We start from the raw sequence: 24,266 nt of genomic DNA, 5'->3' as shown, positions 1-24,266 counted from the left end.
CAATTTCGGAGGTTTAGTATCTTCGATGAGTTTTACAAACATTAAACAGCGCATCATTTGATAAAATAATTTTGACGGTATATCGTCCAAGAAGTATTTATGGTGAATTTTCTCAGGTTAATATTCATGACTACAATAAAGTCTCAACAAATTCGCTAAAGACACGAACTCTGTTACTATTTTCTGAAAAATTAATTCTGCATAATTTTAAAACTTCAAAAATTACGGTTTCGGAATTATGCCGTTTGGACAGTATGTCCGATTTTCACCAAACCGAATTTCTGGCTACGCCGCTGACTTCAAGTACGTAGAAACAAAGTCGTTCTACACTCGTTCACAAGAAACTTCTTCGAATGCTGAATATCTATTATAATACATTGAAACCCCGATTTTATCAGCCAAATATGAACATATGTTTGATGGGCTCTAGCAGACGAACAAGACTGAATTCGAGTAAATTTTTTCTTGAGCATGTTTTCCTTATCATGAAGATGGAAATATGCAAAAATAAAAAGTTCATCATAATCAGAAATAGTTATCAGACTACATTAAGGGACAGAAAGAATATTTCAACAGCTTCAGTTTATTATAAAGAAAATTAAATTGCCCGATTTAGTCAATGTCCCCATTTTGTCAGCCTAAAATACACCATGAGATTGATAAAAATGGGTCTTTATTGTATGGATTATTCACTGTGTTTCACATTAATAGGTACATTTAATTTTCGAGGATTTTTTTATTGCATCGAACTATAACAATTTTTAGGTAGCTTTCAAGGGGTTATTTTATAGACTTCTTCCAAAATTTGGCGGACCTATTCCAATTCGTATACCAGATACGTCTCCCAACCTTTGAACGGAACGGATCGTTATATTTCACAGTGGTGTTCGGTGTGTAAATTTTAGTGAGTGAAGGTCATCCTTTGTTCGTTCGTTAGCTTCCGTTCTGTTGGTGCCGGCAGTAAATCCAGTACATTGTTTTCGCTGGTGCGGAACAATCGACGTTGTTTGCAGATAAGTTTTGCTTTATTTTTTTTCCTCGCTTGTTTTCTTTCCTTTTCCCTACTTTTACTCTACCTTGTAATCAAATAATAAGACACATTCCCGTTTATATAACGCTCTGCCCTCGTGCTTAAATGGCCGAGGGCGAAATACCATCTGATGTAATCATGGAAGTCCCTGATCCCCCTAACACTCGCATTGCTCCCCGTATAAAGCAGTACCCAGAAGGTTCCTCTGGTCCGGTATATTTTCGGACCGGAGAGAAACCGGTTAATATATTAAAACTTTCTCGAGATCTGACTGCTAATTACCCGGCCGTAACTCAGATAACACGTGTTCGGGCAAACAAGATACGTGTTCTAGTTCGTACCTCGGCCAGGCAAACGCGGTTGCTTGCTGTGAGCGCTTTACGCGGGAATTTAAAGCGTACGTGCCTTGTGTGGCCTGTGAAATCGATGGAGTAGTGTCCGAACCGGGCCTGAAATGCGAAGAACTGTTGGAGCACGGGGTTGGCTGCTTTAAGGATCCCTCACTTGAACAGATTAAGATCTTGGAATGCAAACAATTGTATACCGCAAACACCGAGGGAGGTAAGACTACCTACTCTCTATCAGGCTCGCTTCGGGTGACATTCGCCGGGTCCTCTCTTCCCAACTATATCCTCCTTGACAGGGTTCGCCTACCAGTTCGCCTGTTTGTACCGCGGGTCATGAGCTGCAGCAATTGCAAGCAGTTGGGCCACACAGCCACATATTGTGGAAATAAGAAACGATGCGGCAAATGCGAAGGAGAGCATGAGGATGACTCTTGCGACAAAGAAACTGAAAAGTGTATTTGCTGCGGGGGCCCTTCACATGCTCTTAAATCATGCTCTGCGTACAAGCAGCGCGGGGATAAAATTAAGCGCTCCCTTAAGGAACGCTCAAGGCGTTCTTATGCAGAAATGCTAAAGAATGCTTCGCCATCTGTCCTGTCCGAAAATCCCTATGCTGGTTTGGCTAACGTTGAGCAAGAATCTGACGACCCACGAGAGGGAACATCTTTGGTTAACCCAGGGGAATCCAGGAAGAGGAGAAACCCAGCCTCCCCTACATTGCCTCGTAAGGGTGCCAAGGTGTCGTCCACTCAGAGTGCGCCAACTACAATCAATAAATCCAACGGAAGTGATGCACTAAAGCCGAAGCAATTTGCTCCAGGACTTGGAAATATTAATTCTAACAAGGAGTACTCACCACTTCCAGGGACACCAAAAACCCCAAGTGTCCCCTTTTTTCAAACAGATACTCAGTCCAGTAGCGGACTAATGAAATTTTCTGACATAGTGGACTTAATTTTCACAGCTTTCAATGTTACTGATCCTCTTAAAAGCCTTCTGATACGTTTTCTCCCTATAGTGCAAACATTTTTGAAGCAGTTGACTACTAAATGGCCCCTCCTTGCAGCGATCGTATCCTTCGATGGCTAAGTCATCGAACGAGGTCACCGATTCGATCACTGTTCTACAGTGGAACAGCAGAAGTATCCTCCCGAAAATCGATTCCTTTAAATTTTTACTAAATAGTTCAAAATGTGATGCTTTCGCATTATGTGAAACTTGGTTAACTTCCGATATAAATCTCAACTTCCACGACTTTAATATAATTCGTCTGGATCGAGAAAACCCCTATGGAGGAGTACTTTTGGGGATCAAAAAGTGCTATTCTTTCAACCGAATTAACCTCCCTTCGACACCAGGCATTGAAATTGTCGCTTGTCAAGTTTTAATCAAAGACCTTTGCATTGCTTCCATCTACATTCCTCCTAGAGCCTCGGTAGGGCACCGAACGCTTTGTAATATCACGGAATCCTTACCGGCACCGCGGCTAGTTCTGGGAGACTTTAACTCGCACGGTACGGTATGGGGCTGTCTTCATGATGATAATAGATCAACATTAATCCAAGATCTTTGCGATAATTTCAACATGACCATCTTAAACACGGGAGAAATGACGCGGATTCCTACACCACCAGCACGCGCAAGCGCGTTGGATTTGTCGCTTTGCTCGACATCGCTACAGTTAGATTGCATGTGAAAGGTGATCCCTGATCCCCACGGTAGCGATCATTTGCCTATCGTGATTTCAATTGCTAACGGTTCAAGACCATCGGAAACAATCAATGTATCGTATGACCTCACACGGAACATTGATTGGAAGAGTTACGCGACCGCGATATCCGTTAAAATCGAATCCACTCAAGAACTTCCTCCGGAGGAAGAGTACAGGTTTTTGGCTGGCTTGATTCTCGACAGTGCGAATCAAGCTCAGACTAAACCAGTACCCAGCGCGAATACCCATGGACGGTCTCCCACCCTGTGGTGGGATAAAGAGTGCTCAGAGCTGTACGCGGAAAAGTCCCGCTAGCTATCAACAGTACGCGTCGTTAGAAAGGCGAATGAAGAGTCTAATGAAAGCCAAAAAACGCGGTTATTAGCGCCGGTTCGTCGACGGGTTAGCGAGAGAAACAGCGATGAGCACTCTTTGGGGTACGGCTCGACGTATGCGTAACCGTAATAGTACCAACGAGAACGTGGAATATTCAAACCGTTGGATATTCGCTTTCGCCAGAAGATCTGTCCGGACTCTGTCCCGGTACAGAAAACGTGCCGCGCCGCGTCTCCTCACGATACCGCGAACGAAACACCGTTTTCGATGGTGGAGTTCTCACGTGCTCTCTTATCGTGCAACAATAACGCCCCAGGGTTAGACAGAATCAAATTCAACTTGCTGAAGAATCTGCCTGACACTGCAAAAAGGCGCTTGTTGAATTTATTTAACAAGTTTCTTGAGGGTAACATTGTCCCTTATGAATGGAGGCAAGTGAAGGTCATCGCCATCCAAAAACCAGGAAAACCAGCCTCCGACCACAACTCGTATCGGCCGATTGCAATGCTGTCCTGTATTCGGAAGTTGTTCGAGAAAATGATCTTGTTTCGCCTCGACAATTGGGTCAGATACACAATTTGGCTTCCGCAAAGGCAAAGGGACGAACGATTGCCTTGCGTTGCTTTCTACAGAAATCCAAATGGCCTATGCTAACAAAGAGCAGATGGCATCAGTCTTCTTGGATATTAAGGGGGCTTTTGAATCAGTTTCTATCAACATTCTGTCAGAGAAGCTGCACCAGCATGGTCTTTCACCAATTTTAAATAACTTTTTGCTAAACCTGTTGTCTGAAAAGCACATGCACTTTTCGCATGGCGATTTAACAACATCGCGATTTAGCTACTTGGGTCTTCCCCAGGGCTCATGTCTAAGTCCCCTACTCTACAATTTTTACGAGAATGACATTGACGATTGTCTTGCCAATTCATGCACGCTAAGGCAACTTGCAGACGACGGGGTGGTCTCTGTTACAGGGCCCAAAGCTGCCGACTTGCAAGGACCATTACTAAATACCTTGGACAATTTGTCTGCTTGGGCTCTTCAGCTGGGTATTGAGTTCTCCACGGAGAAAACTGAGTTGGTTGTTTTTTCTAGAAAGCATGAGCCGGCGCAACTCCAGCTTTTATTAATGGGTGCAACGATCAATCAGGTTTTCACATTTAAATATCTCGGGGTCTGGTTCGACTCTAAAGGTACCTGGGGATGTCACATTAGGTATCTGAAACAGAAATGCCAACAAAGGATCAATTTTCTCCGAACAATAACTGGAATATGGTGGGGTGCTCACCCAGGAGACCTGATCAGGTTGTACCAAACAACGATATTGTCGGTGATGGAGTACGGGTGTTTCTGTTTCCGCTCCGCTGCGAACATACACTTCATCAAACTGGAGAGAATCCAGTATCGTTGCTTGCGCATTGCCTTGGGTTGCATGCACTCGACCCATACGATGAGTCTCGAAGTGCTGGCGGGCGTTCTTCCGCTAAAAAATCGATTTTGGGAACTCTCATATCGATTGCTCATCCGATGCGACATTCTGAACCCGTTGGCGATTGAAAACTTCGAGAGGCTCGTCGAGCTTAATTCTCAAACCCGTTTTATGTCCTTGTACTTCGACTACATGGCACAGAGCATCAATCCTTCTTCGTACAATCCCAACCGTGTCCGTTTCCTAGATACTTCTGATTCTACTGTATTCTTCGACACATCCATGAAGGAAGAGATTCGTGGAATCCCGGACCATATACGCCCGCAGGTGATCCCCAATATATTTTATAATAAATTCCGAGAAGTCGACTGCGACAAAATGTTTTACACTGACGGATCAAATCTCGATGGGTCCACTGGCTTCGGTATCTTCAACAATACTATCACCGCTTCATTCAAGCTCAATGATCCCGCTTCAGTTTACGTCGCAGAGTTAGCTGCAATTCAGTACACCCTTGGGATCATCGACACTCTGCCCACAGATCACTACTTCATCGTTTCGGACAGCCTCAGCTCTATCGAGGCTCTTCGTGCGGTGAAGCCTAAAAAGCAATTCCCGTATTTTCTGGGGAAGATACAGGAGTCCTTGTGTACGTTATCTGAAAAATCTTATCAGATTACCTTTGTTTGGGTCCCCTCTCATTGTGCTATCCCGGGCAATGAAAAGGCCGACTCATTAGCAAAGGTGGGCGCATTAAATGGTGACATATACGAAAGACCAATCTGCTTCAACGAATTTTTTAGTATTTGTCGTCAGAGGACGCTCAACAGTTGGCAAACCTCGTGGAGCAATGGGGAACTTGGACGATGGCTACATTCGATTATCCCAAAGGTATCAACGAAGCCTTGGTTCGGGGGGATGGATGTGGGTCGGGATTTTATTCGTGTAATGTCCCGACTTATGTCCAATCACTACACCATGGATGCGCATTTGCGGCGTATTGGGCTTGCGGAGAGTAGTCTGTGCGCTTGTGACGAGGGCTATCACGACATCGAACACGTTGTCTGGGTATGCGCCGGGTATTGTGACGCCAGGTCTCAGTTAAAGGAATCCCTTCGGGCCCGAGGTAGACCACCCAATGTACCAGTCCGAGATATGCTGGCAACTCGTGATTTCCCCTATATGTCCCTTATTTATACCTTCATAAAAACGATAAATATCCCAATTTAGCCCCTCTCTTTTATTTCTCGTTTTTAGAGTTTCCTCCTGCCTTGTGGAACCGATCAGCTCCAGAGTGCCACTATGTAACCGCCGTCGCCCTTACCACTACGCCTGCATAGAAGGAAACTGAAGCGAGAGCGACTCGAGGTCCGATGACTTTTGAAGGATTCCCCGCGGGTCCGAAGAATACCATCCGCCAATCCGGTACTCGACGACTTACTAGACTGAGGCGCAAATTTGTTTCGCTGATCCCCGTCCCCCCCCTCCCCGTTCGAGCGAAAATTGCAAGTTTTGCTCTTCTTTCCCTGTCTCTCCCCTGTCCTTGATACAACTGCTGCTACACTGATGCGGAAATAAGCCACCCTCTGAATATCTTGACCAAGCATAAGTTTTAGTTAAAAAATTCAAATTAGTATTCTGTATTCCTAGTTTTAAGATAGCTATAATTTTTACTCTTTATTGAAACTCTTGTCCTCCATCTTGTAAATAGAATTGAAGCCCTAGTTTTAAGATTTCTGTGAAATTTCTCATAAATATTTGTTCCCCCTTTTGTGTACTAAACTATATTGTTAGTTTTAAGATAACCGTAAAATATTTCGTAAAATACTATTACTACCCCTCTTGTATATCAAAGTGAATCCCTTGTTTTAAATTTTTTCATAAAAAAATCTTTTGTCCCTCTCTTGTATATTGAATCTTATTTCTAGTCTTAAGATAGCTGTAAACTTTCTTTTCCTTTGTAAAAAAAAATATTTCAACATTGTAACCTCCTAGTTTTAAGATATCCAAAATGTAAAAACAAAAGTATTTGGCACCGCCAAGTTAACGCATTTGTGCCTATCAAATAAACGAAATGAATAAAAAAAATTCGTATACCAATTAATTGGTATTCTTAAGGGTTTATATGTTGCAGATAGAGAAAATACTGAAATTTTCAGCTTTTTTCCTACACAATATTACGAAAGCTTATTAAACAATTTTTCCGAATAAGTTTGTGAAAATTATAAACTATTTGAAATTTTTTAATCGTTTAATTTTTTATTTAGCCTTGATTTTTTAATAAATAGTGACCATCGCTTCACAACGTAGTCTATTTTTCATGGCTTGCGGTGAGCACGATCTCTCGAATTGCTGAACTAAAAATTATGGAATAGAAATTAATTTTTAGTATTCTTTACAGATTTAACTCGCCGCGCAGATAGCTCTGAATTAGACCCGCTGGTGCCCTAAGACGATTTCGCTAGATTTTCAGAGCACCCAGTGCATTAACGCAAGTGACGGAAGGTTATCGAAAAGTTTCGTGAAAATGAAAATTCCAGTAATGATGATGATTTTCCCAAACGGTTCGTTTTCGAGAGGTTTTTATTTGTTCTTTGGCATTAGGATTAGCGATAATAATTCAAATCAAGGATACTACTGGGAAGTCACCTTTAGAAAAAGTCGACGTCGAAGTAAAATTTGGAACTATGCACGCATGCACTTCAGAGATAGCGTGATATCAGGAGCTGCGATTTCATTTCAACGCTTTTTTGTGAAAAGGGCGATACTTACAAAAGTAAACATAAGGTTTTTTCATACATGCGAATGAGGGCTTTGAAACGCAACAAATTAACCTAAAAATTTTGATTCTACGATATTGCTTTCTTAAACTACAGCAACAAATACAACGGGCGAAAATGTATTTTTGTATGTTTAGTTAAAGCTTCGCCCTCCTTTTAGGATTATCAAGCTGATACCAGCTGTAAATAGTAACAATGATCGCTATTGACAAAACACGGACGAAATCGGTGGTGCAGAACGGTAGTTATTGTAAAAAAACGTAAGGGCGATACTTCAATGCTGATAGGTGGGACCGAAAAAGTAAATAATCGCCAAAGGGGTGATACTATCATTTTGTCAATTTCAATAGCAAAAACAAATTTTAATTTAATAATTTCAAATACTTAATGAAGTTTTGGGTTTTGATCACTGAATCATACAATCTAGGATGTAAAAAACACAATAGTTCTTAAATAGGAAATAAAACCAAGTCTGGAAATATTCACTGTTGATTTTCTTTGAATGGTAACACTGCTATCATCGCCCTTTTCAAGAAAAAATTTGATTTCTTAGTTCTCAGTCACGTTGGAAATTTGACTAAAGCATAAACTTCAAATCGATTAAAAAAATTTCGATTTTTTTGGCTCAGTACAATTTCATTTTTTGCTTTACTAATTTATTTCGGTCGTTTTGTTGATTTCTATAATTTATTCAGTTTATTCGAGATTTTATTCGTGCACGACTAGAAACTATTTTCATCCCACCTCTAGTTGGGTGCCTACTTCTCGTGAGTTCTGCAAACTAATCCAATAGTGAAATGTGTAAGAAATATCTCATCTCACTGCTAGGTGGATTAAATCGGTTTTTCTGTACGCGGTGCTTCGGTAGAAAGAAGAGGCAGTAAATTCATGTGCAGTGCTGCCGAATAAACAACTGAACAACTGAATTGAATAAGGTTAGTTGTTCAGAGTCGATGGGGCAATATCGAAATGCTAGGTTCTGGGCGATTGTTAACGTTTCACCATTGATGTTCGTTACCATATTAAAAACCAAAATGACGGACACGAAATTCAAAATGGCTCTCTTTCTTGGCGAATAATCGTATGAAACCGAGAAATGTAGATATGTTTGATTCGGGAAAGCCGTTAATGTAAAAATGATGAAATTGAAATGAATGACGTCAAAGAAATCAATAAAAACAATGACATCAATGAAATCAATGCGATGAATGCAATCAACGCGATCAATCCAATCAATACAATCAATGAAAACTATGAAATCAATCAAATTGAAAACAATCAATCAAATCAATCAGATCAATCGGATCAATGAAATCAATCAAATCAATGAAATCAATAAAATCAATGGAATCAATCAAATCAATCAAATCGATCAAATCGATCAAATCAATCAAATCAATCAAATCAATCAAATCAATCAAATCAATCAAATCAATCAAATCAATCAAATCGATCAAATCGATCAAATCGATCAAATCAATCAAATCAATCAAATCAATCAAATCAATCAAATCAATCAAATCAATCAAATCAATCAAAGCAATCAAATCAATCAAATCAATCAAATCAATCAAATCAATCAAATCAATCAAATCAATCAAATCAATCAAATCAATCAAATCAATCAAATCAATCAAATCAATCAAATCAATCAAATCAATCAAATCAATCAAATCAATCAAATCAATCAAATCAATCAAATCAATCAAATCAATCAAATCAATCAAATCAATCAAATCAATCAAATCAATCAAATCAATCAAATCAATCAAATCAATCAAATCAATCAAATCAATCAAATCAATCAAATCAATCAAATCAATCAAATCAATCAAATCAATCAAATCAATCAAATCAATCAAATCAATCAAATCAATCAAATCAATCAAATCAATCAAATCAATCAAATCAATCAAATCAATCAAATCAATCAAATCAAATAAATAAATCAAATCAAAAAAGAGAAAAAACAACAATTCTCGCGGTATCATATAGTAATTCAAATAACCTTAAGATATAAAACCCTTTTCAAATTACCACCTTTTTCAAATGACATCCATATTGATGGTGGTTCACACTATTTGTGGTAACCGGAAGTCGCTATCTTGAATTTCAAAATGGCGGTAATGGTCAATTTTCGGTGTCTGCTGACCATATCCTTTCAAATGACACCTATATTGATGGGTGTGTGGTAACTAGAAGTCACCATCTTGGATTTCAAAATGGCGGTAAATGTCTATTATTGGTGTCTGCTGACCATATCCTTTCAAATATCTATGTTGGCGGCGGTTCTGTTTTGTGGTAACCGGAAGTCGCCATCTTGGATAACAAAATGGCGGTGTCTGCTGACCATATCCTTTCAAATGACACCCATATTGATGGTGTTTCTCACTATTTTGTGGGAACCAAAAGTCGCCATCTTGGATTTCAAAGTGGCAGCAATCGTAAGTTTTCGGTGTCTGCTGACCATATCCTTTCAAATGACACACATATTGATGGTTGTGTGGTAACTAGAAGTCGCCATCTTGGATTTCAAAATGGCGGTAAATGTCTATTATTGGTGTCTGCTGACCACATCCTTTCAAATATCTATGTTGGCGGTGGTTCTCACTGTTTTGTGGTAACCGGAAGTCACCATTTTGGATTTCAAAATGGCGGTAATGGTCAATTTTCGGTGTCTGCTGACCATATCTTTTAAAATGACACCCATATTGATGGTGGTTCTCACTATTTTGTGGTAACCGGAAGACGCCATCTTGGATTTCAAAATGGCGCTAACGATCAATTTTCGGTGCCTGCTGACCATATCCTTTCAAATGGCACCCATATTGATGGTGTTTCTCACTATTTTGTGAGAACCGGAAGTCGCCATCTTGGATTTCAAAATGGCGCTAATGGTCAATTTTCGGTGTCTGCTGACCATATCCTTTCAAATGACACCCATATTGATGATGGTTCTCACTATTTTGTGGTAACCGGAAGTCGCCATTTTGGATTTCAAAATGGCGGTAATGGTCAATTTTCGGAGTCTGCTGACCATATCTTTTCAAATGACACCCATATTGATGGTGGTTCTCACTATTTTGTGGTAACCGGAAGTCGCCATCTTGGATTTCAAAATGGCGCTAACGATCAATTTTCGGTGCCTGCCGACCATATCCTTTCAAATGACACCCATATTGATGGTGGTTCTCACTATTTTGTGGTAACCGGAAGTCGCCATTTTGGATTTCAAAATGGCGGTAATGGTCAATTTTCGGGGTCTGCTGACCATATCTTTTCAAATTACACACATTGATTGTGGTTCTCACTATTTTGTGGTAACCGGAAGTCGCCATTTTGGATTTCAAAATGGCGGTAATGGTCAATTTTCGGTGTCTGCTGACCATATCTTTTAAAATGACACCCATATTGATGGTAGTTCTCACTATTTTGTGGTAACCGGAAGTCGCCATTTTGGATTTCAAAATGGCGGTAACGATCAATTTTCGGTGTCTGCTGACCATATCCTTGCAAATGATACCCATATTGATGGTGTTTCTCGCTATTTTGTGGGAACCGGAAGTCGCCATCTTGGATTTCCAAATGGCGGTAATCGTAAGTTTTCGGTGTCTGCTGACCTTATCCTTTCAAATGACACCCATATTGATTGTGGTTCTCACTATTTTGTGGGAACCGGAAGTCGCCATTTTGGATTTCAAAATGGCGGTAATGGTCAATTTTCGGTGTCTGCTGACCATATCGGTGTCTGCTGGCCATATCTTTTAAAATGACACCCATATTGATGGTGGTTCTCACTATTTTGTGGTAACCGGAAGTCGCCATCTTGGATTTCAAAATGGCGCTAACGATCAATTTTCGGTGCCTGCTGACCATATCCTTTCAAATGGCACCCATATTGATGGTGTTTCTCACTATTTTGTGAAAACCGGAAGTCGCCATCTTGGATTTCAAAATGGCGCTTATGGTCAATTTTCGGTGTCTGCTGACCATATCCTTTCAAATGACACCCATATGGATGATGGTTCTCACTATTTTGTGGTAACCGGAAGTCGCCATTTTGGATTTCAAAATGGCGGTAATGGTCAATTTTCGGAGTCTGCTGACCATATCTTTTCAAATGACACCCATATTGATGGTGGTTCTCACTATTTTGTGGTAACCGGAAGTCGCCATCTTGGATTTCAAAATGGCGCTAACGATCAATTTTCGGTGCCTGCTGACCATATCCTTTCAAATGACACCCATATTGATGGTGTTTCTCTCTATTTTGTGGGAACCGGAAGTCGCCATCTTGGATTTCCAAATGGCAGTAATCGTAAGTTTTCGGTGTCTGCTGACCATATCCTTTCAAATGACACCCATATTGATGGTGGTTCTCACTATTTTGTGGTAACCGGAAGTCGCCATTTTGGATTTCAAAATGGCGGTAATGGTCAATTTTCGGTGTCTGCTGACCATATCTTTTCAAATGACACCCATATTGATTGTGGTTCTCACTATTTTGTGGTAACCGGAAGTCGCCATTTTGGATTTCAAAATGGCGGTAATGGTCAATTTTCGGTGTCTGCTGACCATATCTTTTAAAATGACACCCATATTGATGGTAGTTCTCACTATTTTGTGGTAACCGGAAGTCGCCATCTTGGATTTCAAGATGGCGCTAACGATCAATTTTCGGTGTTTGCTGACCATATCCTTTCAAATGATACCCATATTGATGGTGTTTCTCGCTATTTTGTGGGAACCGGAAGTCGCCATCTTGGATTTCCAAATGGCAGTAATCGTAAGTTTTCGGTGTCTGCTGACCATATCCTTTCAAATGACACGCATATTGATTGTGGCTCTCACTATTTTGTGGGAACCGGAAGTCGCCATTTTGGATTTCAAAATGGCGGTAATGGTCAATTTTCGGTGTCTGCTGACCAATACGGATCCAAAATCTTACGATTTCTGTTCACAAGTCCGAATAAGAAATATTCTGAACGCCTGTTATGAGCCTATGTATTATTTTCGTACCGCAAAAATGGGTTAATATTGTATACCATTCTTGCTCTGAAAATTTTGTCGAACAATTTTTGCGCTAAATGATATTTGACCCGCTTTTGCCTGAAGTTTTGATAAATATACCATTTCGGATCTAAGAGAATATTTTAACCCACTTTTACCTGATATTATATCTAAACTAAATTTGCACTAAATTTCTAATAAAAATGCTGGCAGCACTATCATAGCCGATAAACATCAACCCGAATACACAACCGCAACACAGCCGAAGTTTGGTTTCGCTATTCTCGTGTTTTGTTCCATACTTGTGCACCGGTAAACGAAAATCAAAACCAAACCACGGTGCTGTGTAAACGAAACTCGGTTTGGTTTTCGAGTCTCGTTGAAACACAACCAGCGGTAAGACCGCACACCATGTAAAGGAAACACAAAATTGTGTGGAAATTTGGTTTACCGCACCGGTACTAAACCGGTTTTTTCCCACCTCTGCTTTTGCATGAAATATGCGGATGGGGTAAGTTGGCGGTGACGCACGCGGGGCAAGTTGGCGCTACTATTTACAGTGCAAAAATAGTCTTCACATATGTTCATTTCTAGAAGTCACTCCAAGATAAGAGAATTTTTTTTTGTGTATCTCATCGATGCAGGAGATATTTACTTCGGCCAATCGCCCGGAGAATTTCGAAAATTTGCTTTTGAATATGAAGTCGCGTCGAAGTCAAAATACCGGAGTATTGAGACTGAAATAAAATGGCAAGTATCGAATAATACACAAATTTTTTGGAAAGGCAATCAGCACATTCCATAAGGACCCCTGAAGTAATTGAATGATTGCTTATTTTCTGGCATTCCGCCATCTTTCCCCTTACATACCACCAACTTACCACGGGGCTGGGGTGCTTTTTCACGTCACATATTTTTGTCTCTAAAAATGGAGAAATAACGGGCCCTATTCTCACAGTCACGTCACGTAGTGACTAGAGCCAAATTTTCTTCTAGTCACTGGGTGACGTGACTGTGAGAATAGGGCCCAACATCAAACATTTTAATGAAATTCAGAGATGTCGTCAACTTGTTTACATATTACTGTATGATTAGCGTTGAACTAAATTCCCCACAGCATCTTTATACCTACTTACCCCTTCAAATGTCTTTGGTCGATTAAATGGTACCAAAAACTCGAGATCCCCTGGCCACCATTCTGGTTCACTATATTCTTCCAGCGTTGGGATTTGAATATATCCTAAGGAACACTGCACCATAAACGGGATAAATTTTTCTAGCTGAGTTTCATTAATTTTTTCCAGCGAAGTTGGATATCCACCAGCAAAGAGTAGTGGTAGATTCGATACCATATTCTTACAGCTTCCATTATCCATTTCGGTTATAGTCTGGGACATACTTATACATTCGAAGAAATTTCTGAAAGAGAAAAAAACGATACATAATTTCAAGGAAAATTTTCAATATATCCAACGGTTATGCGTTTTGAAAGAAATCCGGTCCATCGCACTATGCTCCCAAAGCTGTAGTTAGGAAGACAAAACTGTTTGCGCTCAAACCGTTGGTTTTAGATATAAAGTATCTTCGGCAAATTTTCTCAAAACTTTCTACCGAATTTTTTTATGTTAGTTGAATTAGGTCAGTCCTTGTGGTATATATGTGGTATATATATATATATATATATATATATATATATATATATATATATATATATATATATATATATATATATATATATTATATATATATATATATATATATATATATATATATATATATATATATATATATATATATATATATATATATATATATATATATATATATATATATATATATATATATATATATATATATATATATATATATATATATATATATATATATATATATATATATATATATATATATATATATATTATATATATATATATATATATATATATATATATATATATATATATATATATATATATATATATATATATATATATATATATATATATATATATATATATATATATATATATATATATATATATATATATATATATATATATATATATATATATATATATATATATATATATATATATATATATATAATATATATATATATATATATATATATATATATATATATATATATATATATATATATATATATATATATATATATATATATATATATATATATATATATATATATATATATATATATATATATATATATATATATATATATATATATATATATATATATATATATATATATATATAATATATATATATATATATATATATATATATATATATATATATATATATATATATATATATATATATATATATATATATATATATATATATATATATATATATATATATATATATATATATATACATTAAATACATTAAATTTTCTCAGCTGTCCAATGAAGCCCTGGTAATGGCGATATAAAGCATATTTTTTAGATTAGAGTCTTTTAAGAACTTGCAAGTCAATTGCAGGAAAAGTTTAGAAGTGAAATTACAAGAAAACGAGAAGAAATAGGAATATCATGTTGAAGAACAAATTATAAATCGTCCTCAAACCCATCTTTTGGGTAATAGATATTGCTATAATCATAATTCTTTATTTTGAGAAAACTAACAAAAACCTCATCAAAAACACCAACTTCGAACAACTTTACAACTAAAGGGTAATTAAAACTAATTAACTGAAAGATATGAGAACACTATTCAATAGAAAATTTTCTCTCCTTTTCAATGGAACTAAAAGATTTAAAATACAAAGTATACGTTTCGAGTTAGAGGTTATTTAAGATAAATAAGTTTTTTACACAAAAAGTTCAATAACTCTGTAACGGTTGAGATTTGATGGTATGTGTAGAACGATTTTTTTCTCCAAATATGGCAGTAAATCACCCCTCGAGAGATTCCTAATCATGAATCAAACACCCTGTATATATATTCCATGAAAAATGTTATACGAACTCTCAGAACTCTGCAATATTTGGTAGAATCGTTCCTTACCGAAAAATATTAGATACATATTTTTACATTTCTTACAAAAGAAATGTATAGGATTCGCTCAAACTTTGACAACTTTTTCCGAGGCCCGGAGGGCCGAGTCTCATATACCAATCGACTCAGCTCGAAAAAAAGAGACAATGTCTGTATGTGTGTGTGTGTGTGTATGTATGTATGTACAAAATGTCATGTAATTATCTCAGCAATGGCTGAACCGATCTTAATGAAATTAGTTTCAAATGAAAGGCCTAACACTGCCATTTGACACTATTATTTTTGATTTTCGATATGTTGTTTACTTTCTGAGATATGGGCGATTTTGTCAAAACACAGCAGGTTTTTTGCAAATAACTTTCGAACAATATAATATTGTCTCTCAAAATGCACATAAATAGAAAGCTTGTAAAAACACCTTTCTAACAAGCTATAGATTGTATAAATCCGTGCACGAGCGGCGGAGATGTTAGACATTTTGTATTTTTAGCTCTCGCTTACCAATTTACACCAATTAAAAATGAGATTGTTTCATACAGAGTATTGCTTTACTGGTGTTTTAGGGGCAAAACTAAACCGATTTTGAATATCGGGGTATGAAAACACATCTACGTGATTCAAGGAATTCGATGTTGAGAACATTTTGTGAATTATCTTTATAATAAATGAACTATTTCTCAAAAATCAATATATAAGTTCACTTCAAAGACAAAATAATGCGTTGATAAAGAAACAGTGAGTTCTAGTATTTATTCCTTGGATTAGGCATTGCGTTCAATCATGAGGTAAATGTTGGATGGTATATCAATACACAGATCAACAAGTAATTCACCTAGTAGTGAGATAAAAGATTTCTAATATAATTATACTTGTGGCGTCACCGAAAGCAACTGTATGTTTGAAGCCCAAAAATCTAGCGAAAATTTAGCTCTTTTGCAAGATTTAGGTTATACTGGTTATGGAGCAAAAATTACTACTTACATTATTTATGATAAGAATGTAAGAATCAATATATCATAATAATATACCTATAAAAATAATGTCACTGCATTAACCATCATTTGCCATTCCTCACACGCCCCCCCCCATCTCTCTCTCACTCTCTCTCTCTCTCTCTCTCTCTCTCTCTCTCTCTCTCTCTCTCTCTCTCTCTCTCTCTCTTTCTCTCTCTGTCTCTCTTCTATTGCATCTATCTAGCTATTTCTGTATGCATTTCTAAGTTGTGTGATAAGATCTTCTGCCAATCTGAAATATTTATTAATTGTAATTGCGAAGGTTTGAGAAAACAAAACTATTTTTGTATGCTGCTACATCAACTTAACTTTAATTCAATTGTATTCAAAGCCTTTTTCTACACTATAATTAAGGAAATTCATGGCTATATCAGAAAAATATTTGGCTTAACTGGGTAATATGAAAGGTTGACGATGGAAATTTTCAAAAGAGACATTCCACGTGCGATATTTAAACTATTCGTATCTCTATTGAATTTTGAATGAAATATATGCTCAAAGACTGAAAGCTGAAGCCAGGATTTCGAAGACAAAATACATGAGAAGAAGAGGTTCTAGAGACGACAATGTGAACCTCCCACCCGAGTTCGGATTGACGGTGACGAAATCGAGATGGTCGACGAATTCATGTATTTGGGCTCACTGGTAACCGACGACAATGAAATTCAGAGACGGATCATAGCGGGAAATCGTGCCTACTTTGGACTCCAGAGGACGCTCCGGTCGAGTAAAAATTCGCCGCCGCACGAAGTTGATTATCTTCAAGACGCTGATTAGATCGGTGGTCCTCTACGGCCACGAGACCTGGACTATGCTCGTGGAGGACCAACGCACCCTTGGAGTTTTCGAACGAAAAGTGTTGCGTACCATCTATGGTGGCGTGCAGATGGAAGACGGAACGTTGCGCATTCGTTGTATTGGTACGAACTTTCATGAAAAATAACGGATCAAATACCAAAAATAGCCACAAATTAGATCCAGGAAAAGAAGTCCCCAAAGTACCCACTCTCGATGGGGGATGCAACTACAATGTGTCTTCTAACTTATCGTTGTCCATATTTGGATATACTGAGTAGTTTGAACCATTTCTTTTTCACAATATTGGTCTGTATAGGACTTATTTATCCATATTTCCTGCACGAGAATTCCGAACGAAACAATACAAACACGGCTTTTATGCATGTCGATTGAGCCTAGACATTTCACACTATTTACTTCAATGCAAATAAAAAACTTTGAAATATCTACCTGTCTCATTCACGAATCGAATTCTCCCTCTGTCGTTCTCTGTTCAAGGGGCTTGAAAGCACATGTGACCTTGTCTCACTTTACTATATTCAATTGCGCGTTAAAATACTGGACCAGTAAATTCTGTTCTGCACATAAATCTTTTTTCGGGAATATGTGACCAAAAAGTAAACTTTGAATTCGTCAAGTAAAGAAGCATGAAAACAAAAAGAATAAAACCAAAAAAAGATGGAAGCCCTAGAAAGTCCATTGCATATTTATTAGCCTTTGGGATTTTCAAAAACATTTCAAAACTTTCTGATGCAAATTTCTGGTTTTCAAATTCGTACAATCCGGTTTATTCATTATCTTTATTCAAAAATGTGTCTGGCTTCAAATATATGACCATTTCATTTTAATTAATAATTTCATTCCGCATCTTTTGATTCGTTTTGTTCATCTGCGTTCATTTTACTTATTTTATTCGTTTCATTCTTTGGATTCACTCTGATCAGTTCATTCTTTTTGTGCATTTTATTCATATCATTCATTGTTTTCATTGTATGCATTTTATTAATTTTTTCCAGTTTATTCATTTTGTTCAGTTTCTTCATTTTAATAATCTGACTACTTTTTCAGTTTTAATCACTTCATCCAAATAATTTATTTGATTCAATTTATTTCTTTATATTAATTTATAACCTTTTACTGTAGTTCAATTTTTCATTTTAATCAATGCATTTAATTCTGCTCATTTTCTTCTTTTTATTCATTTTATCACTCCAGCTCATTTTATTTATTTGATTCGTTTGTTTTATTTATACATTTCATTTATTTTTTACTTTATTCATTTTGTTCATCCATTCTTTTCATTAATTTGATTCATTGTATTCACTGGATGAATTAAATCAATTTGATTCATTTAATTCATTTGATTCATGTGATTTGTGTGATTCATTTGATTCATTTGATTTATTTGATGCATTTGATTCATTTGATTTTGATTCATTTGATTCATTTGATTAATTTGATTCATTTGATTCATTTGAATCATTTGATTCTTTTGATTCATTTGATTCATTTGATTCATTTGATTCATTTGATTCATTTGATTCATTTGATTCATTTGATTCATTTGATTCATTTGATTCACTTGATTTATTTGATTTATTTGATTGATTTAATTCATTTGATTCATTTGAATCATTTGATTCATTTGATTTATTTGATTGATTTAATTCATTTGATTCATTTGATCCATTTGATTCATTTGATTCATTTGATTCATTTGATTCATTTGATTCATTTGATTCATTTGATTCATTTGATTCATTTGATTCATATGATTCATATGATTCATTTGATTCATATGATTCATTTGATTCATTTGATTCAATTGATTCATTTGATTCATCTGATTCATTTTATTCGTATCTTTAATTTTATGCATTTCATGTTCAGTCATTCGTTTTATTTCATTCAATTTGTTAGTATGAGTCAATTTATTCTATTAATCTTATAACTATTTCTAAATATAATCTTAATTTTTATGTAATAACCTAATCTAATTTGATTCGTGTATTTGGATCAAAATTATAATGATTTCCATTAATTTTTCTACTCATTTTATGAATTTAAAAACCTATTGTTTCATTTTTTGCTTTACTTTTTTATTTCGGTCGTTTTGTTGATTTCTATAATTTATTCAGTTTATTCGAGATTTTATTTGTGCAAGACTAGAAACTGTTTTCATCCCACCTCTAATTGGGTGCCTACTTCTCGTGAGTTCTGCAAACTAATCCAACAGTGAAATGTGTAAGAAATGTCTCATCTCACTGCTAGGTGGATTAAATCGGTTTTTCCTACACAATATTACGAAAGCTTATTAAACAATTTTTCCTAATAAGTTTGTGAAAATTATAAACTATTTGAAATTTTTTAATAGTTTAATTTTTTATTTAACCGTGATTTTTTAATAAATAGTGACCATCGCTTCACAACGTAGTCTATTTTTCATCGCTTGCGGTTAGCGCGATATCTCGAATTGCTGAACTGAAAATTATGGAATAGAAATTAATTTTTAGTATTCTTTACAGATTTAACTCGCCGCGCAGAGGGCTCTGAATTAGACCCGCTGGTGCCCTAAGACGATTTTGCTAGATTTTCAGAGCACTGTGCACCCAGTGCATTAACGCAAGTGACGGAAGGTTATCGAAAAGTTTCGTGAAAATGAAAATTCCAGTGATGATGATTTTCCCAAACGGTTCGTTTTCGAGAGGTTTTTATTTGGTCTTTGGCATTAGGATTAGCGATAATAATTCAAATCAAGGATACTACTGGGAAGTCACCTTTAGAAAAAGTCGATGTCGAAGTAAAATTTGGAACTATGCACGCATGCACTTCAGAGATAGCGTGATATCAGAAGCTGCGATTTCATTTCAACACTTTTTTGTGAAAAGGGCGATACTTACAAATATAAACATAAGGCTTTTTTCATACATGCGAATGAGGGCTTTGAAACGCAAAAATTTACCTAAAAATTTGGATTCTACGATATTGCTTTCTTAAACTACAGCAAAAAATACAACGGGCGAAACTGTATTTTTGTTTGTTTATTTAAAGTTTCGCCCTCCACGCTCCATGCAAACAAACAGGGCGATGCTTTTTTGCTAGCAGTTTAGAGGCGAAACTGTTATTTTCGTATTTTTTTAAGATTATCAAGCTGATACCAGCTGTAAATAGTAACAATGATCGCTATTGAAAAAACTCGGACGAAATCGGTGGTGCAGAACAGTAGTTATTGTAAAAAAACGTAAGGGCGATACTTCAATGCTGATAGGTGGGACCGAAAAAGTAAACAATCGCCAAAGGGGAGATACTATCATTTTGTCAATTTTAATAGCAAAAACAAATTTTAATTTGATAATTTCAAATACTTTATGAAGTTTTGGGTTTCGATCACTGAATCATGCAATCTAGGATGTAAAAAACACAATAGTTCTTAAATAGGAAATAAAACCAAGTCTGGAAATATTCACTGTTGATTTTCTTTGAATGGTATCACTGCTAGTATCGCCCTTTTCAAGAAAAAGCGTTGATTTCTTAGTTCTCAGTCGCGTTGGAAATTTTAGTAAAGTATAAACTTCAAATCGATTAAAAAAAAATTCGATTTTTTTTGGCTCAGTACAATATATAACCCCTTTAGGAAAATTCAGTTTTCCCACCACAATTTAGATATTTTATTAACAGAGCATTAACAATAATTCGTTGGTATGTCTATTTTATGGGCCATTTTTTCGCTTTTCCATTGATTTGTTTTGAGATTTCTAGCACTGATGTTGTCCTATGCTGATTTGAGCGATTCTCTGAGTCCTGACAATATCCCATGTAGTATGTGTTATCAAAAACATCGCAAAGAATCATGTTCTAAATGTTCTCAAACGATATGATATCCGTTATAAGAAATGTCTCATCACACTGTTAGGTGGATTAAAAGCGTTTTATGTAATATATTCGAACCTACGAGCTAGTGATGTAGTACCAGCAAAAGCAAAATTTACCTATTTCTTCAACTTGCTTGCGACAAAAGCTATTGAAACAAACCCAGGTAAAAATTCCCTACCTACCCAAAAACTATCTGCTAGTCATACCAACCATTTCCTTTGTCTCAGCAAATAGGTTGAATACTCTTTTTTCAAATCTGAGCAACACTCCCAATCTAGCCAAAGTGGACGCTCGGTAAAAATATTTTGAACGCGAGTGGAGAGCAGGATCTGCAATGTCTGAATGTTTTTCTACATGGTTAATGGACAGCCCCCAGGTTGAAACGAATGTTGCACCCAGCTTGTAAGTAAATCATAGATTTCTTTGTTCACAGCTGCTGTGACTCGCTTAAAGTGTATGATGAACTACCATGCGGTTACATCGTTTCCATGCATGTGGGGTGTAGGGTAACCAACCAATTTTGGACCCCTAGAGGAAGTGAAATTACGCGAACGTCAAAAAATATTTGCTTGCCTATGTTTTTTAATGCAATACATGCGCGAGTTTGCTCCAAAATTACTGTTCTTGAAAGAAAACTGTCAATGGATGTTTTATACATTGACATAAACTCGAAAATGACATTTCTTCACAGCATGAATTTTTCACATTTCGGACCATTCCTCACTAATTTGAACAGTGTTCCAAGTATATTTTGGACACACTGAATGTGACTGAATATATTTTGGAAACAGTAAAGTTTTTCTATTCTATTCTATTCTATTCTAACCCTTACACAGCCAGTATTGAAAAGCATCCTGGAAAACAATGCAGTTAGTCTGTAGTGTTTTTCTTGTCAATATTAATATTTGAAGCATATTTTCATATGTCGCAAATATTAAAACGGCCAGGCATACTGTGCAGAGTTGGGTTTGAAGTTGTTTCAAAATTAGACGGCAATTAAATTATTGATTTAATGAATAATTTAATTGACGAATTGTTTTGAATCTTAAAGGAGGAAGAAACGAGGACAACCGTACCGACCGTTTCAGTTTAAAGGGAATATAATAAATCGTTGGGAGTAACTTGGCTAAAAAGGTTAATGTCACTCCGTTGGTCCTTTGCGATGGGACAAAGGTATTTACACCTTGCCCTGGCTAATAAGCCTAGGTTAAAGCGCCTTTACTCGCTCTCAAGCTTACCTTGCAGTATCAAATAATAATATCAACAATAACTTCATAATTCTGAAGAATTAGGAAGTAAGGGCAGATATTATCTTTTGACTAGAGGCGATCCACGAACCTGATGGATATATTTCAGATAATGAAAATAAAAAGCAATGAAATACTTAGAATTAATAAATCACCTGCCACTATACTGCCAATGATCGTAAATCAGTCCCATAAAGATAGGAAATCTCATGGAAATCGGAACAACTATGCGATCATGAGTAGCATAGAAAAAATGACAACAATTTGAAAATAGAAACAATATAATCAGAAGGATCTCACCGGTAATTGCAGATACATCACACTGCGTTGTGGCCCTGTCGCAATATATTCGGACGTCGGCAGTGTCAGTTTTGCTGCTGGAACTTGCTAGCCGCAAAGTATTTTGCAGCCACAGTTGGGGTTTCCATCCGTACCACGCACCAGCACGCTCAATCTGCTCAAATGCCTTTCTAGTCTCTTGTACGAAGACCGCTGAGGTCACTTACGCACACAGCCAGCAGCGGTAGACCGAGCGAACCTTCCGCTCACAAGAGCAGTATAATGACGCCAAAATCGTTCCGGGAACTCTGAACTAGTTATTCACTGTTCCACAACCGAGAATTCGTCTGAAGTGGTCCAACTAATAAAAACTTCTGAAACTGCAGCAAAATAGTGCAGAAAAAAAACTGACCGAAAAAACAGAACTGTCTCGAAAGAGACCTCGCCTACTATCCTATTTTGGAAATAGTAAAGTTTTTTCTACTAAACTAACCTACTGACTCGTCCTCTTTGCAGTATATTTAATGCATGAAAGAAGAACATAAGCAAATCAGTGACTGCCAATCAAAGATGGTACATTAATCTTATGGACTGATAATGTAAATTCGGAAATATAACGAAATCGAGCATGCAATGCACGAATTCATTCGTCGTTTTCAGCAACGAAGTAATTTAATGCATTGTAAATAGTAGGTTTCGTTCATTTCATGAACAAGAATAGCCGCTTGCTGAACGAAAGCTTTCGTAAATTTTCACATTTAATGTACACTGCACGAATGTTATTGTTGATTACGACATTATTTTTCGTGAATTAAACGAAATGTTTTTTTTATTTGAATAAATGTTTGTGTATATTACGAACGATTTCATTGCTTACACGAATTTATTTCGTTCATCTTAGAAAACTTTGCGTATTGATTAGCCTGTTGTTATTTGCAGTCCATCTTGTGGGATCGATGTTTGACAACATCGATTTTTTTTTTAATTTTAAAGAATTGATGTGGCCAAATCATGGTACGAAGAAATAGCCGGTTGATGAACGAAAGCTTTCGCAAATTTTACTTATTTAATTTTACGTTGCACGAATGTTATCGTTGATAGACATTATTTTTGAGCTTGAGCTTGTGCGACCACCCCTGGCTGCTACTCCGTTATCGATCTGGACTAGCTGAAGTTGCACAGGGAATCAGTAGATAATTATGCTTGGGATTAGCGAAACATCTTTCAATGTGCAACTCCTGGTAATCCTAAAGTGTTTCTGATCAATACCGGCGCCGGCCAGGCCCGAACGTAGATCGCGGAAGGAAAGGGAAGGAATTGTTAGTCCGATACTTGCTTTTGCTAGAGGCCGTATATACTACTGCGCACTCCACAAGTATCACGGGA

General features: G+C 36.6%; 1 protein-coding gene across 4 annotated transcripts in view; it reads right to left on the bottom strand.

Moving 5' to 3' along the window:
• Positions 1 to 24,266, bottom strand: part of LOC131683009 (uncharacterized) — a 515,866-nt gene that overhangs the window by 267,381 nt on the left and 224,219 nt on the right. For 3 of the 4 annotated variants that reach the window (XM_058964837.1, XM_058964835.1, XM_058964834.1), the window contains one exon: positions 13,780 to 14,062. The exons of the other annotated variant lie outside the window; for it this stretch is intronic. In XM_058964837.1, coding sequence (XP_058820820.1) covers positions 13,780 to 14,040 — 261 coding nt within the window. In that variant the 5' untranslated portion in view covers positions 14,041 to 14,062. The remainder of the gene's footprint in view (positions 1 to 13,779; positions 14,063 to 24,266) is intronic. 4 annotated transcript variants of the gene reach the window in all.

The sequence above is a fragment of the Topomyia yanbarensis genome, chromosome 2 (assembly GCF_030247195.1).
Source record: "Topomyia yanbarensis strain Yona2022 chromosome 2, ASM3024719v1, whole genome shotgun sequence".
In the NCBI taxonomy this organism is placed as follows: Eukaryota; Metazoa; Arthropoda; class Insecta; order Diptera; family Culicidae; genus Topomyia; species Topomyia yanbarensis.
The sequence above is the reverse complement of the archived record's forward strand: the minus strand, read 5'-3'. Positions and strand labels throughout refer to the sequence as shown.